Consider the following 25,756-nt stretch of genomic DNA (forward strand, 5'->3'; position numbering starts at 1 on the left):
TCAACAATTTAGTCTATTTTATTGAAAAAAAAAACCTACTTAAGCAGTGTTTGTCAACAAATGAACCTTGTAGTTTATAAAAAAGTAGATATTACACCTGGTTGCTCTTTGCAGACAAATAAAAATTGTTTCTCAATAAGGAGATGACGTACTAGGATGGTCCTTGTAAACAAATTAATTGATTTTAAAAAAAACATTGTGATTAATCGCTGGTCTTTGTAAACGAGTGAGTGTTGGTGAATGTCTGAGTTTAAAGAAAAAGAAGAGGGCCGTGCCCTTTGGAAAGAAATGAACCCACTCAAGATTGTGGGACACTTGAACGGTGTTTGTAAACAAGATAACCTCTTAGTTTATAGACAAAAACGGCATGATGTTGCACTTTAGTGCTCTGTGTAAACGTATAAAACTTCTAGTTAATGGATAAAAAAAATGTGTCCTGCTTGAATGCTCTTTGCACACAAATAGGGCGAAAGAGTACTGCTTTGTACTATTTTCTGCTTTTAAGGTGACTACTTACAATCCTGACACGGTGTCCTGGCGTGGCCGAAATGTCCCAGGTGCACTCCTTGCGGCTCGGGTACTTGTCGGGCCAGTTGGGGCTGCTCAGGCTGCCGCTGGGACTGTGGATCTTGTGCTCACACTCGGCTGAACACACACACGGAGAGGAAGTTAAAATCAGCGCTGCACAGGAAAAGGTCAACGAAAATGGTAAGGGAACAGGAAGCAGCAAGCGGTAGATGTTTGGGGGGGAAAAAAAGCATGTTGACAAGATGAGTGTGAAATGGAGATGCCAAACAGTCCTCAGTGTAATTACACACACTCTTTTCGCGACGAGACTGTCTCGATAATTCAGCATACAGATGATGCAAACGTGTTGAGCAACTATTTGTCCACAGATTTCTTCACATTTTGCTTCTAATTTGAGTTTGTAGCGGAATATCTTGCATACAATGTCATGAATTTAAACATTATTTTAGTGCCATTTTAGTCAAATGACACCAGTACAGCATTCCTATTTGTGCAAAATGTTTTATTTTCTGCAAGTTCAGCAAAGTCAGTAAGCAGCATATCATGTACAGTTTTGATGATGTTTTATTTTACTGTTTTTTTCAACATTCACATGATCCCCCCCCCCGTTTGAGTGAATGTTTTGAACTTTTCCGCAAACTGACAAGCACCGTGTCATGCACTTTCGTGACTAAAGTAGCTCATTTCTGCGCGGAAGATGTCAAAGTATGAAAATGAAAAACACATCAAGGATGTTTTGCCAAGTCCGGAAAACGAATGTGACTTTTCGCACCATATCATGCCTTGTCTTTCCAAGAGCGTGCCAAAAATATCAAAGAACTACATGTGGGGAAGTTGAGCGTGCAATTTCTCTTTCAATTTTTAAAAATTATTTTACAATATGAATACAAAAGAGACTTTTTTTTTACCTTATTGTAAAAGCGACAAAATTAGCATGTACTATACCATATCTCACAAAAGTGAGTTCAAATTTTTTGTCAATATTCTATTTATTCACGAGATAACAGAACAAATTACATTTTGGTCCCATGTAAAATGGTGAGTCCACAGCATATATAAATGTCAATTTACTGTATACTCTAACACAAAGCCATTAATGTTGAGGCCAGCAGCAACAAAAAAAGTGAATGCACCCCAAAGTGAAACTGTCCAAATTGGGCAGAGTGGGCATTTTCACACTCTGGTTTAATGTTACTTGTTAGCTTTACAAGGTTTCAGGTGTGCACAAGGAACAAGTATGTTAAATTTGCCATTATAGGGCTCACACGCGCATACTGATCACTAGAAGCTCAATCAGGGCAAGGAACTCTGAAGATTTTGAAAAAACAATTGTCAAATTTCCAATCTTATGTGAGTAGTATCATGTCCCGTATTCGTCAATCATGTCTTACAGATCCCTCTTTTGTCTCATTATGTACAAATTGTATGTCCAATTTTGACTATAATGTCCATCCATCCATCCATCCATTATCCAAGCCGCTTATCCTCACAAGGGTCACAGGAAAGCTGGACCCTATCCCAGTTAGCTTCAGGCAAAAGGCAGACTACACCCTGAACTGGTCGCCAGTCAGTCGCAGGGCAGATATCGACACCATCACTGAGCTGGAATTGATCCCACGCTGCCCGCACCAAAGGCAGGCGTGTGCATCATTACACCATCAGTGACCTATAATGTCCAATTTCTCCCATATTTTAGTACAGTCACCTTTTTATGTCCCATTATTATTGTTGCATTTTGTCCCATAATGTCCCCTCATTGTGTCTTATAATGGAACATTGTTTTCACCTTGGTGTCCCTTTATTATTTTTATTTTTTTCTAATTTGGTCAGTGAAAGGTCAATACATTGAACCCACCCATGCGGCACAATTGTCGAGTTTTTAGGTGTGAGTGAAATATTTAAGTGCCTATTGGTGACAAAAGATGGTGCAAAGTACTTTTTTCTATTTTTTTCCCTAATTTTTATTAGACATCACTTGGGAGTGAGACAAAAAACAAGTTCAATCAGTTGCTGTTATGGCGGGTGTGTGTGTGTGTGTGTGTGTGTGTGGTGTGTGTGTGTGTGTGTGTGTGTGTGGTGTGTGTGTGTGTGTGTGTGTGTGTGTGTGGTGTGTGTGTGTGTGGGGAGCTTCCTTGCATGATGCCATGATGATGACGATGATGTGACCAGCGGGCATGCCAGTGTGACCCACCTTCCTTGCAGTCATGCTTGTTCTCGTGCAGCACAAAGCCGTGGCGACATTGGCACACGTACGAGCCCACCGTGTTGACACACTCGTGTTGGCAGCCGCCGTTGTCCTTGCTGCACTCGTCCTTGTCTGACACAGACACGCGCACACACACACACACACACACACACACACACACACAACTATGAATAACAGGTCCAGCCAAGTCTGATGGAGATTTTGAAATAGTGTACACATAACTCAATATTTTCAAACTAACACTGCCAACTTAGTCATCTGCATAGTTAATTAATATTAGTGTTTTTTTCCGTTAATATTCCCAGTTATCTCTCATCAAATTCTAATCATGCCTCATTTTGTTGTAATTTGTCCCATAGTGTCACCTGTTGTCCCAATTGTGTCCACTTATACTAATTCAGTTTTCAATTTTCAATTCAATATTTCCCCTTTATCGTCCCATAATCTTTCCGTGGGTCCGCATACAACCCATTTTGTCCCATAGTGTTTGTTAAAGTCCTTTTTTTTATGTCCTGTTGGGTCGCATAATGTCCAATCATCCCATTCATCCAACCATTTTCTACGCCGCTTATCCTCACGAGGGTCGCGGGGACTGCAGGAGCCTATCCCAGCTGTCAACGGACACGAGGCGGGGTACACCCTGAACTGGTTGCCAGCCAATCGCAGGGCACATAGAGACAAACAGCCGCACTCACAATCACACCTCGGGGCAATTTAGAGTGTCCAATTAATGTTGCATGTTGTTGGGATGTGGGAGGGAACCAGAGTGCCCGGAGAAAACCCACGCAGGCATGGGGAGAATATGCAAACTCCACATAGGTGGGTCCTGGATTCAACCCGGGACCTCAGAACTGTGAGGCCAACACTTTACCGGCTGATCCACCGTGCTGCCCCCAATCATACCATTATGTCTATATTTGTCCCATTTGTGTCCAATGATATCCTGTTTTGTCCCATAATGTCCTCTTTTCTGTCCATTATTATTCCATACTGTGTCTCATAATGTCCCCATATGTCACATTTTCCCCACAGTCTCCACTTTAATGTCCCCTAGTGTCCGGTACCGTGTCTCACATTTTGTCCCCGTCCCTTGTGTTTGTACGTCTGATGTGGTATTACGTTGCTATTGTGGGCCCGGTCTCACTATATCACTGTTTAAGGAGCTTTGCCGCTGATGCCACACTGCACTTTCATCGTAGCAATCCTTAGGGCAGCGCGTGTGCACACGCACGTGGATTAGACGTGTCCGCGCGTGGAGGGGGGGGATTGGAGAAGTGCGGTAGGAAGTGCAATGGGATTCCACACAAGCTTTTGTCACACACACCCATGCGCACAACAAACAATCAATTGTGGTCCATGCGCACAATGATGTTGTTTCGTCGTTTTCCATGATAGTCTAAGAGAAAATATGCATCGGGATAACTTTGTAGCTGTCTTTTCTGTCTTAAAATAATTCTGCTTTTAATATGTTGATTGATATTGTGATTTTCATGGGGGAGTCATTGCAGTGTCCACATTGAATGGCGATGTAATGGTAAAAGACAGTCGTGAGACAATTTGTACAATTTTTTTTTAAATCCAAAACAGAAAAAGTTTTAAAAATGATTAAATTGTAAAAAAAAACATTTTAAAATTGTCAATGCGTGCTTTTTGTGGGTTAGCAACAATATAAAGGGGGAAAAAAATAATACCAGTACAAGAGTGAGGCTGTCTTTCTGATATTTCCAGAACAGTGAAAGTTTAGGGTTCTAATTGGATGATACCAAAGTTGCAAAAAAAAAAAGTCTGTGTTTAAAATCGAACCAAACATGAAGCGAACTGTATTTGTTGTTTTATATCACGAAAATAGCTTTTAAGACATTTGTAAAATTGCTCTGTAAATAAAAGTGAATTGAAAATTCAATTAAGCAAAACAAAGCAAATTTATTTGTATAGCGCATTTCATACATGACGTAACTCAATGTGCTTTACACGATTAAAGGCATTTGAAAACAAAGAAAACATTAAAAATGGGATAAAAACAATAAAAATGGCAAAACCGCATACAGCGCAAGTAATATGATCAAAAAGTGGATATATTCTAAAAAGCATGAGAAAGAAAGAAGAGTTTTCAACCTGGATTTAAAAACATTCACACGTGGGGCTGACCTCACCTCTGTTGGCAACGTATTCTATTTGTGTGCAGCATAATAGCTAAATGCTGCTTCACCGTGTTTGCTTTGGACTCTGTGTGCCACTATTTGACTTGAGTCTGTCGATGTCAGAGTTCTACTGGGTTTGTATTCCCTTAGCATTGCTTTCATGTATTCAGTACCTAAATCATTTAGTGATTTATAAACTGGTGGCAGAACTTTAAAATCTATTCTAAAGGTGACTGGAAGGCATTGCAAGGACTTTAGGATTGGAGTTATATGCTCTGACCGCTTTGTTTTGGTCAGAACGCGAGCTGCAGCTGTTTAATACTTTTTTTGGGGGGGGGGGGTCCAGTCAGAAGACCATTACAGTAGTCAAGTCTACTTGAGATAGAAGCATGGATGAGCTTTTCCTGGTCTGCTTCGCACATACAAGACTTCTCACAATTAAGCTTTTTGACTGCACCGTAATTAGAACACAGGCACTCAGCCTCAAGGTGTGTTTACCTGAGAAGAAGTGGGCCTTGAAGCCTTTCTTGGACACGGTGTTGTCCGACTTGAACTCGATCCTCATGTTGTTGAACTGCGAGGTGATGACTTCAGGGACCTCCGTGCCGCAGTATTTCCCGTGCAGCTTGGAGTCGGGCGACAGTCCGCTGCGCACCTCTACGTAGTCGTACTTGCACACCTGACCCAACCCACGGTGACGTCATACCTCCACTCGGGTGGAACCGTGACAAAAGCCGCTTACCTCGTTGCCCTCCAGCTCAAAGGCCTCAAACTGCATGGAGATGCGGTACTGCGTAGGGGCCACCACGTGCCACACGCAGTTCTTGTTTGGTGGGTACTCTTTGGGCCAGCCCGGCGTGCTGATGGTGCCGTTCAGCTTGGACAACAGGCCGCCGCACGCAGCTGAGGGCAAATAAGGAGAAATGGATGCACTTTAGCCATCTCCAACTTGCGTTTTATTTTCTAGCAGTTACTTTTTACACCTGTACAGAATTTAGGAATGTGAAAAAGTGTAATTCATAAAGTAAACACTGTGTGTCGATAAATACCTCCATGCCTTTAATTGACCATATATGGTAGCAAGAATCCCTTTAAGGATTGCAGATGGACTTCAGTGTCCAAAAAAGAGGGCAGAGAAAATTCATATCGCCGCGATAACGACATTCAGAGAAGTGGAGGTGTAACCCGGTGTAATTTCACTTTATTGGTTACAGAAACAATTTAAAAAATATTATTTAGAACAATTAACGCAGGCGTCGCGAGCAGCAATCCTCCCTCCCAACACTACGTTGCCATCATCGAGTTTACTTCCATTATTTATTACTCTAAATTGGAAACTGGATTTGTTCGGACTTTAGACATCTTGTTCAACATCTCTTCTGATGATGATCCATGCTTATGCTCCATTAGACAGCTGTGAAAAATTAGGAGGGGGAAAAAAACTGTCATCCAGAACGTTCTACTGGAGCGCTTCAGAAGTGCTTTGTTTGTTTAATAATGTTCATCTTCTTTGGGAGACTAAAGTTGTTTTTTTTCTGCAGTGGAACAACATTCTCATGTCTGGGTGAGTCATAATTGGGGATTATTGCAGTTTTGGGCTTCTTTTCTAGTGAAACATACACCCAGCCCCCAACACCCCCCAACACACACACACAGTGTTACCTTCACAGCTCTTTTTGTCGGGCGCGAGTTCATAGCCTGGGTCGCAGGCGCACTTAAAGCTCCCCAGCGTGTTGATGCATCTCTGCTCACAGCCGCCATTGTCCGGCTTGGAACACTCGTCCTCCTCTGCAACACACACATACAGAATAATTTCTTTAATAATGCAACTATACACAAATATAATTTTCCATGACCCGACCTTTAGATAAGCGGAAAAAAACTGTGGGGAGGGAGGGGAAACTAAATTTCAAAATAATACCAACAAAAAAATGAAAAAAAAAAAACCTGGGTAGTCGAACACCTGAATTCTATTTTTTTTTTCCCCCCACAATGTTTTTCAAAGGATTTATTAAATGTCTTGCTGAAAATTTTGGGGAAGTCACATGGCCTTAAAGTCTTACAAATTGTACATTTATGCAAATTTGGGCCCTAGGAATTTTTTGAAAGTTGTGTAAATGCAGAACTAACATGAGATTTCAATGAATTTTGCATGCTCGCAATTCAATGAAGAAAAAATATTAAGCCTCGGCGTATTTAGCTTTTACTTCTGCTTTTTGAGTGAAACCTATTCCATTCACGAGTCGACAAACTTCAGAATTGAAAGTGTTGTCGTGCATGATGTCATGGTGGATATCATTGAATCCTGTGAGACCTCAGTCAAATGATTCATTTCTGTTGCTTTTTCTTTGACTTTTTTTTGTGCTGTTGATTTTTTTTTCCTTAAACGGGCAAAAGTCCAAAGTTCAAATTGTTGTCACGCACGGCATGACGAGAAAAAAAAATTGTTCAGCAACCGTCACATACTAACAAAAACATGTCTTTGAGGTTTTTCTTTAGCCTTTTGTGCATTTTTTTTCCAACTCATTTTTTCACTTATTTCAAAAGAATAACCATAGTTTTTCTGGAATTTATTTCATATTTTTTTGTTTTTCACATTTGGAGCAGGAAAATATTCTCCAAAATTCCCTTGCATCTTTGGAATCTAATAGCGCAGCACAAAATCAAGCGTACCCTTGAAGAAGTTGGCAGCAAAGCCGGCTTTGTTGACCGTGCCGTCCGAGACGAACTTCATCCAAAGCGTGTGTGCGGTGGAGCGCACGTCTTCGGGTTTGTCGTAGCCGCAGAATCGGCCAATCAGAGGGCTCGTCTCCAGGGGTCCGTCGCGCACCTCCAAGTAGTCATACGCGCAGCTATCGTGTCGCTCGATCTACCGGAAAAATAATAATAATAATAAAAATGGTATAAAAAAACAACGCTATAGACAAACACCTTTCACACTTCAAATCACACCTATGAACAATTTACTGTAGAGCAGGGTTCCCTGTGTGGAGTTTGCATGTTCTCCCCATGTCCGTGTGGGTATTCTCCGGGCACTCCGGTTTCCTCCACATCCCAAAAACATGCAACATTAATTGGATCCTCTAAATTGCCCCTAGGTGTGATTTTTAAGTGCAGCTGTTTGTCTCGTGATTGTGAGTCCTGTTGTTTGTCTCCATGTACCCTGCGATTGGCTGGCAACCAGTTAAGGGTATACCCCGCCTGCTGCCCGTTGACAGCTGAGATAGTCTCCAGCACTCCTGTGACCCTTGTGAGGATAAGCGGCTAGAGAAATTGGATGGATACATATATGTGTGTGTGTGTGTGTGTGTGTGTGTGTGTATTGATGAAATATTTAATTTAAATTGAATAAATATTTTGAATTTTTTTTTTTTCCATGACACCGTCATCACTTAAAGTCAGTGACAGAAGTCCAAAATAAAATATGCAAATGATAAAATAACATGATTGTTTTGAATGAATAGAGATCCGGACAAACTATACATGAATGGAATAAATTGTAGCTTTTTTTTCTTTTTTGATTTACAAAGTGAAGCACACAAAAAATACAAACACTTACACACAAACTTTGATGAGCATCCTAAATTAAATATAAAATGAAGCATAAAATTTTACCCACCCTTAGATTGATGAGGACCCCTAAGATAGTCAAATAATTACCTCGAAGGCCTGAAAGCTGAGTCCCACGTTGTATCCCTCGGAGACGGTGATCCTCCACACGCACTCTTTGGAGGGCCGGTAGTCGTCGGGGTAGTTCGGGGACTGGATCTGCCCCGAGTCTTTGTTGATCTCGCCGCCGCAGATGGCTACGCAAGCACGCAAGAAGTATTGATTGCATCATATAGAGAGATTACATTAATATACACATTTTACATTGTGAAAACAGTGTAATAACACAACTAAATAGAACAGAAAGAATTAAACAGTTTGTGCCTCATGATTACATGCATTTACCTCCCACCGGGAGGAAGTTTTATATAATAGTATTGTACACGAATGAAGAATAAAGATCTATTAATAATATAACTCGGTAAGTTATTGTACCGTAATTGCCCGCCTACAAGCCACAACTTTTTTCACAGCCGCCGCGCTAGTTAGCGTTAGCGCCGCCGCATTAAACGTTAGCACCACCGCACCAGCGTAATTAGCATCAGCACAGCCGCGTTAGCATTAGCGCCACCGTGTTAGCGTTAACAGCGCCGCGCTAGCGTTAAACTCTTCCTGTGCACTGAGGCTTATCACCAGGTGCGCTCTGTAGGCCGGTAATTACGGTACGAGTCTTTAGCGATGGGTCCAGCAACCCCCACGCGCACAAACGAGGCCCAGCCCAGACCATCATTGCAGCTCTCTTGCAACCACATCTGGCACGTTAGTCATCATTGTTTGTTTTTGGAAATTGTACTGAAGTGCCATTTTTTATATGACCTGTGGCAGCACTTGGATGAAGAAGTGGGGTGCAGGAAACGCAACAGACTTAATTCTGTAACATTGGAAAAACTTAATTTCTGAAAAAAAAAATCAACATGTTGCTGCATTTTTCTCAGTATCTTTTTTTTTTTTTTTTACATTTATTGAATGCTCTATTCATCATCCACGCTGGTACGGTAGCTGGCCCCACTTCAAATGATGGCACAGAAATGACAGCACAGAAAATAACATCTTTGAAAACATTTAAAAAGTTTTATAATCATATATTAGGGCAATCACAAGCATTGCCTATCGCATTTTGAAGCCATGGCTCACTTCTTTTGTTGTAATGAAGAATTCAAGCTTATGGGGATGCCAAACATTACATACTATACCTTTAAAACACAAAAACTAATCAAATATTTGGATATTTTGTGGATTTTGTTTATTGTAACCCATGTGTTAAATGAGGGATTACGATACCTTCATAAATGGCAGCGAAGCCTTTCCCCACCCAGTTGCTGCTGCTCCGGAATTCTATCCACATTCTGCTGTCGGTGGAGGTCAGCACGTCAGGAAGTTTGTCTCCGCAGAACCTGCCTGTACCAAACACGGACACATTTCTCATTTCTTTTGTGACCCACCGCATTTTTCAATTCAATCTGCTCGTGTGTGTTGCAGCCCTCTCACCCAAGAGAGGAGCCTTCCTCCAGTACCCGTCGCGCACCTCCAGGTAGTCGTACCAACACAGGCTGCTCTTGTACAGGTCCATGGTGGTGAAGTTCAGCACGATCTGTGGTACGATGAAGTCTTCTTTTTTTGGTGTTGTTCACATTGAAAACATTTATACATACCTTTTCTCCAGGTGTAACAGATATTCTCCACACGCAGTGAGTGTACGAAGGGTAGCCATTGGGGTAACCCGGTGACGAAAAGTTGCCTGTGGAATCTTGCAACGTCTCTCCGCATGCTTTAAATCACACACAGCAATGTTTCACGTTTATATTCATATAATATTTTCAGAGAGGGGAAAAAAAGATACAGTGAAAAAAATAAGTATTTGAACACCCTGCTATTTTGCGAGCTCTCCCAATTAGAAATCATGGAGGGGTCTGAAATTTTGTCCACCTCCACTCCATGTATTATCCTGAATCAGATGCTCCTGTGTGAGGTCGTTCGCTGCATAAAGACACCTGTCCACTCCATACAATCGGTAAGACTCAAACTTGTAACATGACCAAGACCAAAGAGCTGTCCAAAGAAACCAGAGACAAAACTGTACAACTCCACATGGTTGGAAAGGGCTACAGAGAAATTGCCGTAGCAGCTTGGTAAAAAAAAAAAAGGTCTCCAGACCTAAACCCAATAGAAAATCTTTGGAGGGAGCTGAAACTCCGTGTTTCACGGAAACCTGTCTGATCTAGAGAAGATCTGTGTGGAGGAGTGGGCCAAAATCCCTCCTGTAGTGTGTGCAAACCTGGCGAACAACTACAGGAAACGTTTGACCTCGATTGACCATGATTTGTAAGTGGGAGAACTTGCCATATAGCGAGGCGTTCAAATACTTTTTTTCTTGACTGTACATAAATGCTGCATGAGAAGCAATCATTCCGACTCACGTTTGCGTGGGGTTTGTGAGTTGAATAAGCGGTGGAGACGGATAATATTTTTAATCACAAAAAAAAAACCCATCTTTTAAGTTTTGCTTTTTTGACTGCCACATAAGAGTATTATGAGAAAGTAATTAAAGGTTTGGAGGTTTCTCATACAGCCCGTTGTTTTCAGGTATGACTACCTGGTTTGTTGCAAATTGGTTTTTGACTATTGATGTACAATTTGGAATGTTAGGATTATCTGAAAACCTCCCACTTGACATTATTGATCTTGTTTGTTCTCTTTAGTCACTGCCGTGCATTGGCATGCAATAATTACAGATATGGAAGGTCGTCATCAAGACCTTTATTTTGAGGCAGGAGTCATTGTTCGTTCGAAGTAGATTTAGGACCTGTTGTCTAAGTGACTTTGCAGTAATCGTTTGGCCGTTGAGTGCTTCAATCAAAAAAGTGCAGACAGCTCTCGTTTTGGATCTCATTATATCACGCGGGTGTGCCTAATGCTTTGGCCAGCGTGCGTACAGATTCGTCGGTCACTTCACGCATGTACAGCAGATGAGATCGTAAAACCTTTGCGACAAATTCAACCCAAATTGACGTCAGCACGGCTAGTCGGGGACCGGAGGAATGTCAAAAACGTGCGCAGGAAGCCATTGCAACACAATGTGTGACGTGTGTGTGATCACACACGCACACAAGGGAAAAAGTTACACTGATGAGCTCATCTTTTACACACACACACACAAACACGCCAAAGTATCATAGAAAATATATATGAGTACCTGGACATCTATAGAGCTTCCTTGCCTGTGCAATGTCTCCTTTACTGAGTCTGGTCCGCTGACCTATTGCAGGCCGGACGCCGTTTTCGTCCCTGGATGGAAGGATGGTGTCAAGGAACATCCCCCTTTAGTACAAAAAAAAGCACAATTTAAAAGGATTCAATCCAAAATGGCAACATAAAGTCCGTAGTCATCCGAACGCTGAGACATTAGGAACAACTGCTGGTTAGAGCTTTGGCCCCACAGTTCTTAGGATCCGGGTTTAAATCCCGGCCCTGCTTGTGCGGAATTTGCATGTTCTACCCGTGCCTGCGTGGGTTTTCTCTGGGCAATCCGGTTTCTTCCCACATCCCCAAAACATGCAACATTATTTCGACACTCTAAATTGCCTCTAGGTGTGATTCTGAGTGCAAATGTTTCTATGTGGCCTGCGATTGGCTGACAACCAGTTCAGGGTGTACCCCGCATCCTGCCTGATGACAGCTGGGACAGGCTCCAGCACTCCCGCGACCCTCGTGAGGCTAAGCGGCTCACAAAATGGATGGATGGCTTCGATGTTGTTTAATTTTCAAGTCGTTGAACTAAATCCCTTCCCAAAGGTAATAAGGAGTTGTTTACCGTGAGAAGGTGTTCCTGGCGTAGTGCATGATGCTGTCAAAGTCGTACGGCTCGCCCAGAGAGTTCACCTCGCCCGGTTCCATCTTAAGGAAGTTGTACTCCTGACCTGAGTGAAGCGTGCGTACACACACACACACACACACACACACACACATACACACACATACACATACCGTCACATAAATGTTTCGTGTGGAACGTAAAATGGGGAGCATTTGGTCAAATGACTCATAAGCGCTCGCTACCTCGGCTAACGTAATTATGTTGATCGTCAAAGTGACAATGGTAGACTGATTTAAAACCCTCATTTGAACCCTAACCCTAGCTTGGTCTCCTAATGGCTCAAAACCCCAATTTGAAACCATAACCTTAGTTTTAAATCATTAGGCTGTCTTGCAACCCCTTGACCATATTGTCTGCAACCTGCAACTTGTTTCAAACCTTAAGGTGGAGCCATAAACATTGTTTAAAATGCTATACATTAGCTCGTAACCCTCAATTTGAAACATTACACTTGATTGAAAGCATTCTTAGTTTGAAACCCTACCTAGGCTCGAAACCCTTTCCTGATTTGAATCCTGAAGATGTCAGAGTGTGGGACAGTTTTATATAGAATAGCACTAAAACACACATTTTGCCATCATTTTAAAAATGTACATTTCTTGTGCATTTTTTTTTTTCAATCTAGGAACTTATCTCACTGGCCTTGAGACTAGTGGGTGAGCTTCCATCCATCCATTTTCTTAGCCGCTAATCCTCACAAGGGTTGCGGGGGAGTGCTGGAGCCTATCCCAGCTGTCAACGGGCAGTAGGCGGGGTACACACTAAACTGGTTGACAGCCAATCATAGGGCGCATCGAGACAAAGAGCCGCACTCACGATCACACCAAGTGGCAATTTAGAGCGTCCAATTAAAGTTGCATGTTTTTGGGATGTGGGAGGAAACCGGAGTGCCCGGAGGAAACCCACGGAGGAACAGGGAGAACATGCAAACTCCACACAGGCGGGGTCCGGGATCGAAAATATGAGGCCAACGCTTTCTAGCTGCGCTACCATGCCACCCTAGCGAGTGACCCGATGCTACAATTCTTCGATTTAATCAAAAAAATCGTCCACAGATGAATTATCAAAATGATGCATGCCACCCAACATTCCTGAGACGAATAAACTCCTCCCGTAAGTAGATGCAACCATTCTTTTATAGTAAGACACAAGTAGTATGTAAGTACAATATCTCCTCAAACGGTGGTTGTACTTTTAATAGACGCTGTGCTTCAATTAGTCAGTGGTGTATGAAAAATAAATGCAAATACACCCCCCTCTTTTCCATGTTTTGGGGGAATTAGGTCATAAGTCCAAAGTACTGGAGTAAATTACTTTAAAAGAGGCTGTGCCCAAATTAATGGTCAGGTGTGTCATCTATATTTAAAACCGATAAATGTTTCCCTCTAATAGAAGCCTCCCTTTTCTTCATTAGGACAAAAAAACGAAATCATAGTAAGTCACAAATACCATATTTGCTCAAATAATGGCTCTGCCTTTAATATATGTCATGCCCCAATTAATCATTGGGTGCGTCATCCAATTAGAAAAATAAACACTGCCCGCAAACAGATGCCCCCTTTTTCCAGTTGGCAAAAATAAAACGGTAATTCGTCACAAATTTTATATTTAATTTCAATAGTGCACCGTGGGTGGCGCGGTCCTCACCTGGTTGGATGTTGTCGCGAATTATGGTGACGTGGTCGTCGCGGTCGGGCCGCGTGTGCTCGTGCCAGAAGCCGATGACGTGGCCCAGTTCGTGCACCACGATGCCGAACTTGTCGCAGTTCTTGCCGATGGAGATGGCCTGGGGCCCGTTGCCGCGGCGACCCACATAGGAGCAACACCTAAGGAGGGTTTTTGTCAGGAGGTGAACCATTACACACTGGTCAAAATTCAGGATTTCCAGCAATACGCAGCAGATTGTTTGAAAAGGGAAATGAAAATTGAATGAACAGTGGTTTTGCAATCATTTTCGTATGTGGGTTTCAGTGAGAACCTGTCCAAATGTGGTGGGAATACAATTTTCTGGATAGTTTCAACCCCCCCGTGAACATCTTCCCCACTATCCCATAAAAATGCACATGTATAAAGTATACCATAATTTCTCCTGTATAATGCACATTTTTTTCAAAGGTCAATAGGGCGCATTATACATAGGTATTGGGGTAAATGGAAATAAGTTTCATACTGTATAAACGCCACCACCTAGACATTATGAAGAAGCTGTTTACTTTGATTCCAATATTCCACCGCCACCTAGAGGTTATGTGAAGTGTTTTTTTTTAATGACTGGATTTAAGGGTCATGTTTTTTTTTTTAGATGCCCGACAGTTTAATTTGAAGCACATTAAAATTAAATTAAATCAAATGTTTTGCCGGGCCCTTCATGTTTTCTGTAAAGAATTGTGCCAATCTTACAAATTCTGCATGGGTAATCAAACATATGAGCATCCCTGTGTTTTTTCATTTACTAAATAAAAGAAGGGCTGTGAGTTTTAAAATCACAGAAAGAAAATACAAAAAGTATTATGTGCTCAAATAAAGTATTAAATTTACAAGTTTTTTTTAAAAATAACAAAACACAGAATACTTCATGTTTTGAACATGTGGGTAGATGCAAAACAAGGCAATCTAGAAATGCACAATAATTAATAACAATTTTGAAGTTGACTTTGGGGGTGCGTATTATACATGGGTGCAGATTGCACATGGGAAATTGCAGTATATGACTTGAATTCATTTACTGTTTAGAGATTCCCCCATGACCTCTCCCAGACCAACAAATTTGACCCGGAAGAGCCTCAATCTGCATAAACTTTGTAGCACTCGTAGAAAAGAACGACATTTTTCCATATTTTCATTTGTGTTGCGTCAATTCGGGAAAGGTAATTTCAGGGTGAAATAATGACGTTCTAGCTGTTTCTATTGCTGTCAAAATGCTGTCCAATGTCAGCAGTATGTAAGGGTTAAGCGGCTTGGTTGGGACACGTTACACATTTTGACACACACACACACACACACCACACACACACACACACACACACACACACACACACACACACACACAGTCAGGATTTCCTGCCTCGTACTCCATCCAGCAGAGGAAAAGCTGCAGGATTTATTTACATACAACGCTCCGATAGCGCCTCCGTTTCATAACTCAAAGCTGTGAGAATTCACATATCGGAGACACACGCACACACACGCGTGCACGCACAAAAGTTCTACTTTTCTGGTTCGCTGAGATATCCGTGCCAGGCTAACAAATCTGATTAAAGTTATCACGGGAGCTGGGATTGGGATTTGGGACTTTTTTTTTCTTGAATTTATTTATCCATGTAATGGAATGAGCCATGCCACTCTTTTTTTTTTTTATACACCCCCCCCACGATTCTTTTGTCCATCCATCCGTCTTCCCCACCCTACACCATCCAATCGGCTGGATGGATTTGCACATCCGATTAAAAGGGTTTAATCTCCGATGCCGCCATCATCGGCGCCGGTTGACAGACACGTCCTGAACTTGCCTGCGTGTGTGCGCGGATTACATATTTTTCAGACATCCAATTTATTTCAAATAAATGAATACAACCCACTTGTGAGGTTGAATGATTGCGCCACCGCTGGCGTTAATGTTATTGTGCGTAATAAATATGCATCGTGTTGATGGGGGGCAGGAATTCATCGCAACAAAAATAAAACCGCAACTCTTTTTAACAGCAAGTGCCAGCGTTCGTATTTCCGGAAAGATTCAAATCCAAAAACGGTGTAATTTGTGATTTGTTTCAGAGTGTGCACTGTTACTTTTATCTTAATTCTGATGTAGTAGACTCGGAATTTAGATTACAGACAGCAAATATGACATTACTTCATCAAAGAATACTTGATCAGATTGCTCTAATGTCAGAAAAACAACTTGGAAGGCCACTAAAATTTTTGATGCGGGTACGTGCATGTAACGTGTCACAAAAAAGTGAATTTTGAGGCATTGTAATACTATGTTGAAATATATCAACTAGCATTACAGCGTTTCTTTCATGTCTTTCTTTTTGTTTTCAGCTCTGGCGACAAGTGAAGGTTGCAAACACTTCAAGACGCTGTCGTCCCGCTGCTTCATCAAACAATCCCTTCCTCAGCAGCACGAACGCGCGCACACGCACAGAGAAACTCGCCGAACACTTAAACACTTAAAAGCGAGCCGTGTGATTGGCGGGATGTGGAAACGGGAGCAGGACGGGAAGGAAAGCGGAGCCATTGTTGAGTGAGCGTATCGTCTCACGCTGCGACAAGGTCAGTCTTAAACACACACACAGCGGTGGTGGGAAGTAAAAAAAAAAAAAAAAAAAAGTCCAGTCTTTTTTACTGTATTTAAGTAGTTTTTCAGGTACTGCAATTTCTCAAGTATATTGCGTCCTGAAGTATAATGTGCACCCCCAAGTTGACCTAAAAAATCGGGAAAACCCTTCTACCAATGTACAATGTGCACCCCCAAGTTGACCCAAAAAATCAGGAAAAGCCTTCTCCCCATGTACAATGTGCACCACCAATATACCGCTACCCATATGCTCAGAATATTAGGAGTAATTTGTATTTATATTTTGTTAGGTTTGTACTTATATTGTTTTTCAAAAACACTGTCCGCACAACAATCATTAATTACAATCATTGTGAATGTGCTGATTTAGCGGTAATATAATCACAGGACATGCTTGTCCAAGTCCCTGTAATTTAACAGAATCCCTCAACCAGCTAAAATAAATGGTCAATGATGGCACAACATTTTAATGCTGTTGATAGCACATATTACAGTCTTAAAAATCTAAACTATTTAACACTGTTTATTAAGCACTGCATTAAATATTTGTGCATAAAACGTTTGTGCATAATGCAGTTTATCCACTACATTAAACATCCTTGGCCAAGCCTTCAAAAGAAGCATTTTGACTCATCTACAGTCTGAAAAAGATCCATTTTAGCTACCTTTGGTGCATCGCTGTGGAACTTATCATTGATGACTTGAAAGATTTTTTAACCCCAAGAGTTTGTTGGGCAGCCCAGCCTCTCCACCTCCAATCTGGAGCAGTTTTCACTATGACGTCTACTTGCTATCAATACAGCATGATCTCAAACTACGTAGAAACAAGCATATTGGGCACATTTAAAAAAAAATAATTCAATTGTGTGTGCTCTCCCGTTTTTTTTTTTTTTTTTTTATGTGCCCATGACGCTCGTATTATGTAGTTTGAGCTCACGTTGTTTTTGTAAACACCTGAAGCCACCGAGGCGAGCTATCGTTGTTTCGGACTGCGGTGCTACTTCAATGGCACGAGTGATGAGCTGGACAAGTAGCTGTTGTAGTTGACATTTTTTGTCTTAGTTTGAGGTAAAACAAACTCATGGGCAGTCATTTATGATCTTTGGTGCAGTAGTTACAAGCATGCTACACTAACAATCGTAAAATGGAAGCTCCCTGATGAGGTCAGAGAGCTCAGGTTGGGGGCGCACATTACCGTAATATATATATAGATGTGTGACATAAGACATCGAATATCATATCGAGATGTATATGTATACATTTTTCTACCACTCTATGTACCTGTATACGACTATACAATGCGATTGTATTTTTTATTTTTCATCCATACCTAAATATAATGCGCTCTATTAACTTTCAGAAAATATTTTGGGAAAAATGTGCGCATTATTTTTGAAAAATTAGGATATTTGTGAAGCGATGCTAAAAACTGGTCCGAGTGAATGTTAAAGCATTACGTTTAAAAAAAAAAAAAAGAAGCTGAATCAGTACTCTTACTTTTACCAGTAGTCTTTTTTTTTTTTTTTTTAACGCATCGGCACTTTTGAAGTAATGGGTATGAATATTTTTGGCAAGTGTGACACTCACCCACATGGTCTGTAGGTGAACACAATGTAGCTCTCCTCGTCGGTCTTCTCAATGAACGTCACACACGTTTGTTTCTCCCAGTGACGCATGGCCTGCTTGAACATGGCCCTCTGACTCCCTGTTGACGCACACACATTGACACTTTACTACGGTGGTTCTCAAACTCAGGTCCGCAGCTGCAACGTAGGGAAATCAAAATCTTGTAGAATCAATTATTCTGCTGGAACATATGGGGACCAGCATGGTAATAATAAAACAAAGCAAATTACAAAACTGGCTTGAGATACGGGTTGAATTTGTTCTGTGACCATGTTGAGTAGATCAAATCACTCCTATCTCAAATTATTTCCCTATTGAAATGAGTAAAACACGGTTAATTCATTCCATCCATCCATTATCTGAGCTGCTTATCCTCACAAGAGTCGCTGGAGTGCTGGCGCCAGCCAATCGCAGGGTACATGGTGACAAACAGCCGCACTCACAATCACACCTACGGGCAATTTAGAGTGTCCAATTAATGCTGCGTGTTTTTGGGAGGAAACCGGAGTGCCTGGAGAAAACCCACACAGGCATGGGGAGAACATGAAAACTCCACACAGGCAGGGCTGGAATTTGAACCCCGGTCCTCAGAACTTTGAGGCCAATGCTCGAACCATTTGCCCCACCGTGCCGTCATAATCTGGTCCAGCCATCCCCAAGAAATAAAACAAATAGTTGATGAGCTGTAAAGCATCAAGGGGTGTCAAGTTTTGGGCTGTCCATTCAAGAAGGGCTTGAGTTATGTTCACTTACTTTTTAATAGGATATAACTAGTAGCAAAATGTTGCGTAGCCTAGCGAGCTAGTGCTGTCATTAACGTTTGCATTATAACCATGTCAGCATTGTGTAGAAACAAGATCTAAAGCTTCGGTAGACGTGGTTCGTGCTTGTGTGTAGTGTCGACAACAGTGACCATGAATCTTGACAACGGCAAGCAGACCCAATCTGGGAATTTGTCCGTCATAGTGAATTGGGCAAATTTTGGGGCTAAAATCCTGTAGTCTAATCTAGACATTAGGATTATATGATTCAAAATGTCTGAGAACTCACACAATCTTACCAGTGAAATTGCCGCCGATGATGTAGGGAATGACCCCACCGGGCCAGATCCTCTCGGCTCGGGAGGTGGCCGCTCGGGGAAAGCGACTCTTGGTGGTATATCCGGCCTTGACGCTTTTGCCACTTTGGCTCTTGTGACTGGAGTTTTTCAGGAGAAAGTCTACGAAACCAAGAAGTATTCACATGTCAATTTAGGGTGGTTGTAATTCATTCAGCTCGCGCCAGTGATCATTCTTCGTTAAAATCACTGAATCGTGAGGTTTTTGGAAGGGTTTGTGTAATAATGAAGACCAGTTTATGAACAAATGTATGACTTTTAGTACCGCTCAAGTCAAACGTAAAATTCAGAATTCAGGCCCCCAACATGAAACACTATATCCTTTTGAAACTCTAAACCTATCACTCGGATTGTTCGGTGTTGGCGGAGTTCTGAGTGAGATTCTCCATTTGGCGCTCGAGTGTCATCTCACCCAGGCCGAAATTTCGTATCCTCTCCAGCAGCAGGTACAACGAGCCTCTCCTTTTCGCAACCGCCTGGTCCTCCAGACCACCTGTCGCAACGACAGCCACGCGTGAGAATCCCACTCGAGCGATCTTCGCATCGGCTCGGCGTTGCGACATTACCGTAAGCCAGCGCTCACTCACCTGACGTGTGTCCCAGCAGGCTGTGGGTCAGGTCTACGGTCCTGTCGATACAGAACATGGCGAGGTCCTCCTCGTCTAAGGCGATGTCGCCCCAGAATGCAGCTGCAAGAACCAGACGTAACGTGGACACGTCATCTGGGATAGCTAGCGGCCTCCTAAATCAAGTCAACCACTAAGCCGGTTGACCCTTCACGTAACCTGACGCAACCCCTCTTGGGAACTCACGACCCCTGGTTTACCAAACCAATGCGCTAACCACTGAGCTAGTTTGTTACTAAACTGTAGATTATTTGTTAGTCAGTTAGTGAGTCAATTAAGTAGTTTTGGTGAGTCAGTTCATTGGTTTGATGATAGATAGATTTAGCAATATGATTAGCAAATTACTTTGTCATTTAGTAAATTAATTGGTAACCAAGTCAATTAGCCACTAATTTGCTACTAAGTAGCCAGATAACAGTAGTTTTCTCACGACCCTCGTCAGGATAATCGGCTTGGATAATGAATGAATGAATAACAGGAGATGGTTTGTTAGTTTTTCAGTAACTGAGAAAGTTCGTTTTTCAGTCATTGATTAAGTTGGTTAGCTATTTAGTTTGGTTAAATCAAATGAAAGTGCTATTGATAGGTACAAAAATGTATTTGAACTAAACAGTTAGATTTTCTATGTTTTGTTATTTAAGTAAGAACATGGCGGTAGAAGCGCTTTCTGTACATCATCACACGTGACAATGCACCATTGGCCGGAAAGCCATCCGGTCCAATTACAGATGATACCTGTTCCTGTTCCTTTGGGGGTGTGGAAAAGGTCCAGTTAGCTCCAGTCTGGATGAGCAACGGTAGAACCATCCGTCACTGTGATCCCGTCTACCCTGTCAGCCTCTCTGCCACGGTCTTCCCATGGTGTGATATCAGGCCATGCGTTAATCCTTTTGCCCCCGATGTCCCCCCCTTCTCTCCGCCCTTGTGTTTCTTCCACACCACCAACCCGCCACCTCCACCCGGCCTTGCCTGCCCCCCCACCCTACAGAGAGCGATAGCTCAAAATTATTTGCACGTGTTTTTCAAATTCAGAAATATAGCTGCGATTCACCCGTGGTTTTTCAAGTCCCCAAAAGATTTTGGACGTGCTTTTCAACATCCTAAATATATTTGAGACAAACATAATGCAGGTCACTGATGGTGTAGTGGTACACACGCCTGGTTTTGGTGCGTGCAGCGTGGGATCGATTCCCGTTCAGTGATGGTGTCGATATCTACCCAGTGACTGACTAGCGACCGGTTCAGGGTGTAGTCCGGCTTTCGCCTGAAGCTAGCTGGGTTAGGCTCCAGCTTTCCCTGCAACCCTTGTGAGGATTTAGCATCTTGGATCATGACATGACAAACATAATACAGTTTCAAGATGAAAAAAAAAATCACACGTGTGGGAAGGTCCTCCCTCCAACCTCGAGGCGGATATTGTAGACAGAAATGGATGGCTAAAGAATGATGTTTGCGAGCGAGCCACTGTTATTATTAAAACACAAATAATTAGCTGGTTTTTGTACCTTGCTGAAAGATGAGGAAGGTGATACTGCCAGAACGAGAGATCCTACATTTGCGAATATCGGGCCAAAGATGGTTGATGAATTTCAGCTAATTTACGTTTTATTTAGTCACAGTATGGCGACACGGTGGGTCAGTTGGTAAAGCCGTTGGCCTCGCACTTCTGAGGTCCCAGGTTCAATCCTAGACCCTCCTGTGTGGCGTTTGCATGTTCTCAACGTGCCTGCGTGGGTTTTTTTTCTCCAGGCACTTCGGTTTCCTCACACATCCCAAAAACATGCAACATTAATTGGACACTCTAAATTGTCCCGAGGTGTCATTGTGAGTATGACTGTTTGTCTCGATGTGTCCTGTGATTGGCTGGCAACCAGTTCAGGGTGTACCCCGCCTCCTGCCCGTTGACAGCTGGGATAGGCTCTTTCACGCCCCACGACCCTTGTGAGGATAAGCGCCCAAGACAATGGATGGATTTTTATTGTGGAGTGAATTGAACTGCGTTCATTGCCACCATATAAGTGCTTGTATTCCAAGACATAATTTAACCGAATGATGACTCATGTCTCGCAAAGTCCTAAATTGTGACCCTCCTATGTCGAGGCAGCACTGCGAGGACACTGTGGGGTTGAGGACAGAATGAGGCAGCGTTAGGAAGATTTCCATAAGGCAGAGAAAGAAGCTGACATAAGAACAAGAAGATGAAGGAAGAAGCACAGTTTGCACCGAACGGATTCGAGTTGTGGCGTTGATGAATCAATATTGTTGCTGTGAATAGCACAAAGTCAAGTGTGTGCATGGAGGAGGTGAGCATCCCGGAGGACGCGTATTGATCCCATCGGCCGCATGCGGCGATGCTGACCGACACGTGACACGATGCTTTGCCCTTTACACATGTATGGCGGAATGCGCAGGTGTCAAACTCGAGCCCCGGGGGCTAAATGTGCCCAGCCGCATGAGTTCATGTGGCGCGCAAAGGCAAATCGTGTGTACGAACGTGATTTTTGGTCAAATCTTTCCCAAAATTTCAATTTGTGATATCATAAATGATAATGTTGGGATATTGCAAGTATTTTTGTGTCACCTAACAACAATAGTTGAAAAACACATTGCCCTTGATTTCAGATGCCAAAACTAGATCATAAATTTCATTTGTAAATATGACAAGGCCGTTAAAGATTTTTATGGTTTCACAGTCATAACGGCCCTCCGTGGAGAACCTTAACTACAACAAAATGCCGTAATGCAAGCAACTCCAACTAGGACGCTGATGTGGCAATAAGCTCCATTTCATGTTCTGTGGTTATGATCATATTTTAAATAAGTTCAATTTCCGAAACAGTTTAGTGTTGGAATTTTTTTGTGAGCTATATTAATGATTCAATGGTTATAATTGCATTTTTCCAAAATGTTCAATATCTTGACCTATGTTTGTCCCAACTTTTTTTTAGCAGGTTCGATTTCCTGTTCAATGACGATCACATTTTTCAATAAGTTTAATTTCCTGTTCTACGTTTAGCATAAACATTTTTTTAAATAAGTTCCATTACCTGTCTATGGTTAAGCATCACTTTTCCATGCATTCCTTGCAGGGGTCTGACCATCCATCCATCCATCCATCCATCCATCCATCCATCCATTTTCTTTACCGCCTATCCTCAAGAGGGTCACGGGGAGTGCTAGAGTCTATCCCAGCTGTCAACGGGGGGGAGGCGGGGTACACCTTGAACTGGTTGCCAGCCAATCGCAGGGCACATAGAGACAAACAGTCGCACTCACAATCACAGCTGGGGGCAATTTACAGTGTCCAAATAATGTTGCATCTTTTTGGAGTGTGGGAGGAAACCGGAGTGCCCGGAGAAAACCCACGCAGGCACGGGGGAGAACATGCAAACTCCACAGAGGCAGGGCCAGGATCAAACACGAGTCCTCAGAACTGTGAGGCCAACGCTTTACCAGCTGACCCACCATTCCGCCCACAGACAAATAATACAGATTCTCTCCCATTAACGGAGTATCCCTGAATGCACCAGGCACGTGTACTCAGGAATGGCAGCCGCACCAAATCACTTGCCAAATACATTTTCACCCTGACATATGAAAGCCCGTATTAAATATGTTTAAACGGAGTTGGTACTGGAAGTCCTGAATTAAACCTGCCACTCTAGAACGAAAATGAACTTTCGTCAAAAAGCAGTTCACAGATGCAAGAATGAGCGCTCTCAATGATGTTCTTCTGGCAGAAATGTTCTGAGTTCAGCGCACGTTGGCCCAAATTATGAACTAGTTCAGGAACTTTGATTCACTGAACTATTACACGGTCTACGGTCAGCATCACAATTTCCTGCTCTACTGTACTCATCACATTTACCTCGTACCCTTTTACAATGGAGCCACTTGCGTAAAATCCCAACTGGATGCTTGACCTGAAGTGATGTGAGAATTTTCCGTGTGAACTCTTTGACTCGCACTCAACACTTTATCAAACTGAAATATTCAATACTTCGGGCGTCCTCCTTCTGCTGTGCTCTTACTACTTTGAAATGCAAAGTCCACTATTTCATTTCCTGTACGTAATCTGTCGATTTTGCTGTTTTTATTCTAAGTGCACTGCACGGGGCGGGGGGTGGGGGGGTCGTCCAAATTCAAATTTGAGGTCAACCCGCAGGTTGGCCGAAGCGTGCGCATGTGCCGCTCCATGTGCGGCGTCGTAATATTATTATGGCGCGTTTTGGCTGCGAACGTGGCGTCATATTAAAAAGAGATTATCTCTTTTGCCCTGAAAGTAATCATTGTGCAAGCTGCTCGTTGGAAGCGTTCCGGGGGGGGGCGTCCCTAATAACGGCTGACAGTGAGCAGCTCAAGAGGGAAGTCGCTTGTCATTCGGAGTTAATGCCGAATCATGACTCACGATTTCTTTTCACGTTCCGAGTCATTTCTTTAATATTACTGCAGACTTTCCCCGGCCCATAGACGGGTGGATAGGTGGACTAGCTCCAAAGTATTAGTATCCCCAACAACTGAGTGGCAGCCCAAGGTGACTTTGCTTTCCAAATAAAACGGACAAAAGCATGTGCACGTGTTGAATATCGAACACAATTTAGAGGGCATGTTGCAGGTGAGCGGTGTGATAAAATCGCCGACTCATCACTAATCCTGCCCACCCACCCCCACCCCACCCCCCGGCCTCCACCGCCGCTGCGCTGCGCAAAACAATGAGCAAAAGAAAACAGAACAGTGGGGCCTGGCGTGTTTTGTCCTGTGAGGCGGGAATCCTGAGGAGCACTTCGGAAGCTCCGTGGCAGCCGCACTCTGCTCGGGAAAATCCTGTTTAATAGAAGATGAGCACGAGCAACGTTTCCTTCCTGAGGAGGAGCCAGCGAGCGACGCTGGCTGTCACGAACGCTTGCCCTTCAAACGCTAACCTTGCCCCAAGAGCCCAAATTGGAATCAGATAACGTAAAGTGTTTTCCCAAACGTCAAAAGACAGTTTAGGCATCGCTGAACCTAATGAACACAATTTCGTAAACATCAAAGGCAGTTTAGGGTTGTCAATAAACCAAAAGCATACAATTTTTTAAAGAGAACATTTGGAGTCTTTATTGAAGCTAACACATGTTCCTAAAAATCAAAGGCAATTGATCTTCAACAAAACGACCATCCATCCATTTTCTTTGCCACTTATCCTCACGAGGGTCGCGGGGAGTGCTAGAGCCTATCCCAGCTGTCAACGCGCATGAGGCGGGGTACGCCCTGAACTGGTTGCCAGCCAATCGCAGGGCACATGGAGACAAACAGCCGCACTCGCAATCACACCTAGGGGCAATTTAGAGTGTCCAATTAATGTTGCATGTTTTTGGGATGTAGGAGGGAACCGGAGTGCCCGGAGAAACCCCACGCAGGCACGGAGAGAACATGCAAACGCCACACAGGCGGGGCCGGGATCGAACCAGGGACCTCAGAACTGTGAGGTCAATGCTTTACCAGCTGATCCACCGCCCAAAACTTTTGTTTTTATAAACACTAAAGACAATGTCATGTCTCTAACTAATGTACATTTTCATAAAATATTTTGGGTAATTTGGAGTTTTCAAAGACAAGCACGACATGATGCCCAATTCCGATTTTTTTTTTTTTAATCCAATGCAATCTTTTTATGTAGTCATTCACATTACAAAAAACAAGCGCAACATCACACGCATGCACACAAACTGTATTGTACTGTCTACATTGAC

General features: G+C 42.8%; 1 protein-coding gene and 1 long non-coding RNA gene across 3 annotated transcripts in view; one reads left to right on the plus strand and one right to left on the minus strand.

The window, feature by feature from the left end:
• The window catches only part of LOC133506272 (dorsal-ventral patterning tolloid-like protein 1), a 43,421-nt gene that overhangs the window by 7,836 nt on the left and 9,829 nt on the right, over nt 1-25,756 (minus strand). The window contains exons 2-18 of the mRNA XM_061830250.1: nt 19,986-20,087; nt 19,811-19,891; nt 19,342-19,500; nt 18,243-18,360; nt 14,006-14,184; nt 12,296-12,401; nt 11,678-11,802; nt 10,137-10,252; nt 9,973-10,075; nt 9,766-9,882; nt 8,536-8,681; nt 7,549-7,744; nt 6,538-6,663; nt 5,618-5,778; nt 5,374-5,554; nt 2,720-2,845; nt 518-645 (exon numbers count right to left, since the gene is read on the minus strand). Coding sequence (XP_061686234.1) covers nt 518-645; nt 2,720-2,845; nt 5,374-5,554; nt 5,618-5,778; nt 6,538-6,663; nt 7,549-7,744; nt 8,536-8,681; nt 9,766-9,882; nt 9,973-10,075; nt 10,137-10,252; nt 11,678-11,802; nt 12,296-12,401; nt 14,006-14,184; nt 18,243-18,360; nt 19,342-19,500; nt 19,811-19,891; nt 19,986-20,087 — 2,270 coding nt within the window. The remainder of the gene's footprint in view (nt 1-517; nt 646-2,719; nt 2,846-5,373; nt 5,555-5,617; nt 5,779-6,537; nt 6,664-7,548; nt 7,745-8,535; nt 8,682-9,765; nt 9,883-9,972; nt 10,076-10,136; nt 10,253-11,677; nt 11,803-12,295; nt 12,402-14,005; nt 14,185-18,242; nt 18,361-19,341; nt 19,501-19,810; nt 19,892-19,985; nt 20,088-25,756) is intronic.
• LOC133506276 (uncharacterized) lies at nt 551-24,035 on the plus strand. Of its 2 annotated transcripts, none has more exons than XR_009796454.1 (4): nt 551-708; nt 9,964-10,080; nt 16,400-16,630; nt 23,114-24,035. It is a non-coding gene; the product is annotated as an uncharacterized LOC133506276 (long non-coding RNA). The 2 variants fall into 2 exon arrangements; XR_009796453.1 differs by lacking the exon at nt 23,114-24,035 and adding an exon at nt 22,129-23,080.

The sequence above is a fragment of the Syngnathoides biaculeatus genome, chromosome 9, assembly GCF_019802595.1.
Source record: "Syngnathoides biaculeatus isolate LvHL_M chromosome 9, ASM1980259v1, whole genome shotgun sequence".
Classification (NCBI taxonomy): Eukaryota; Metazoa; Chordata; class Actinopteri; order Syngnathiformes; family Syngnathidae; genus Syngnathoides; species Syngnathoides biaculeatus.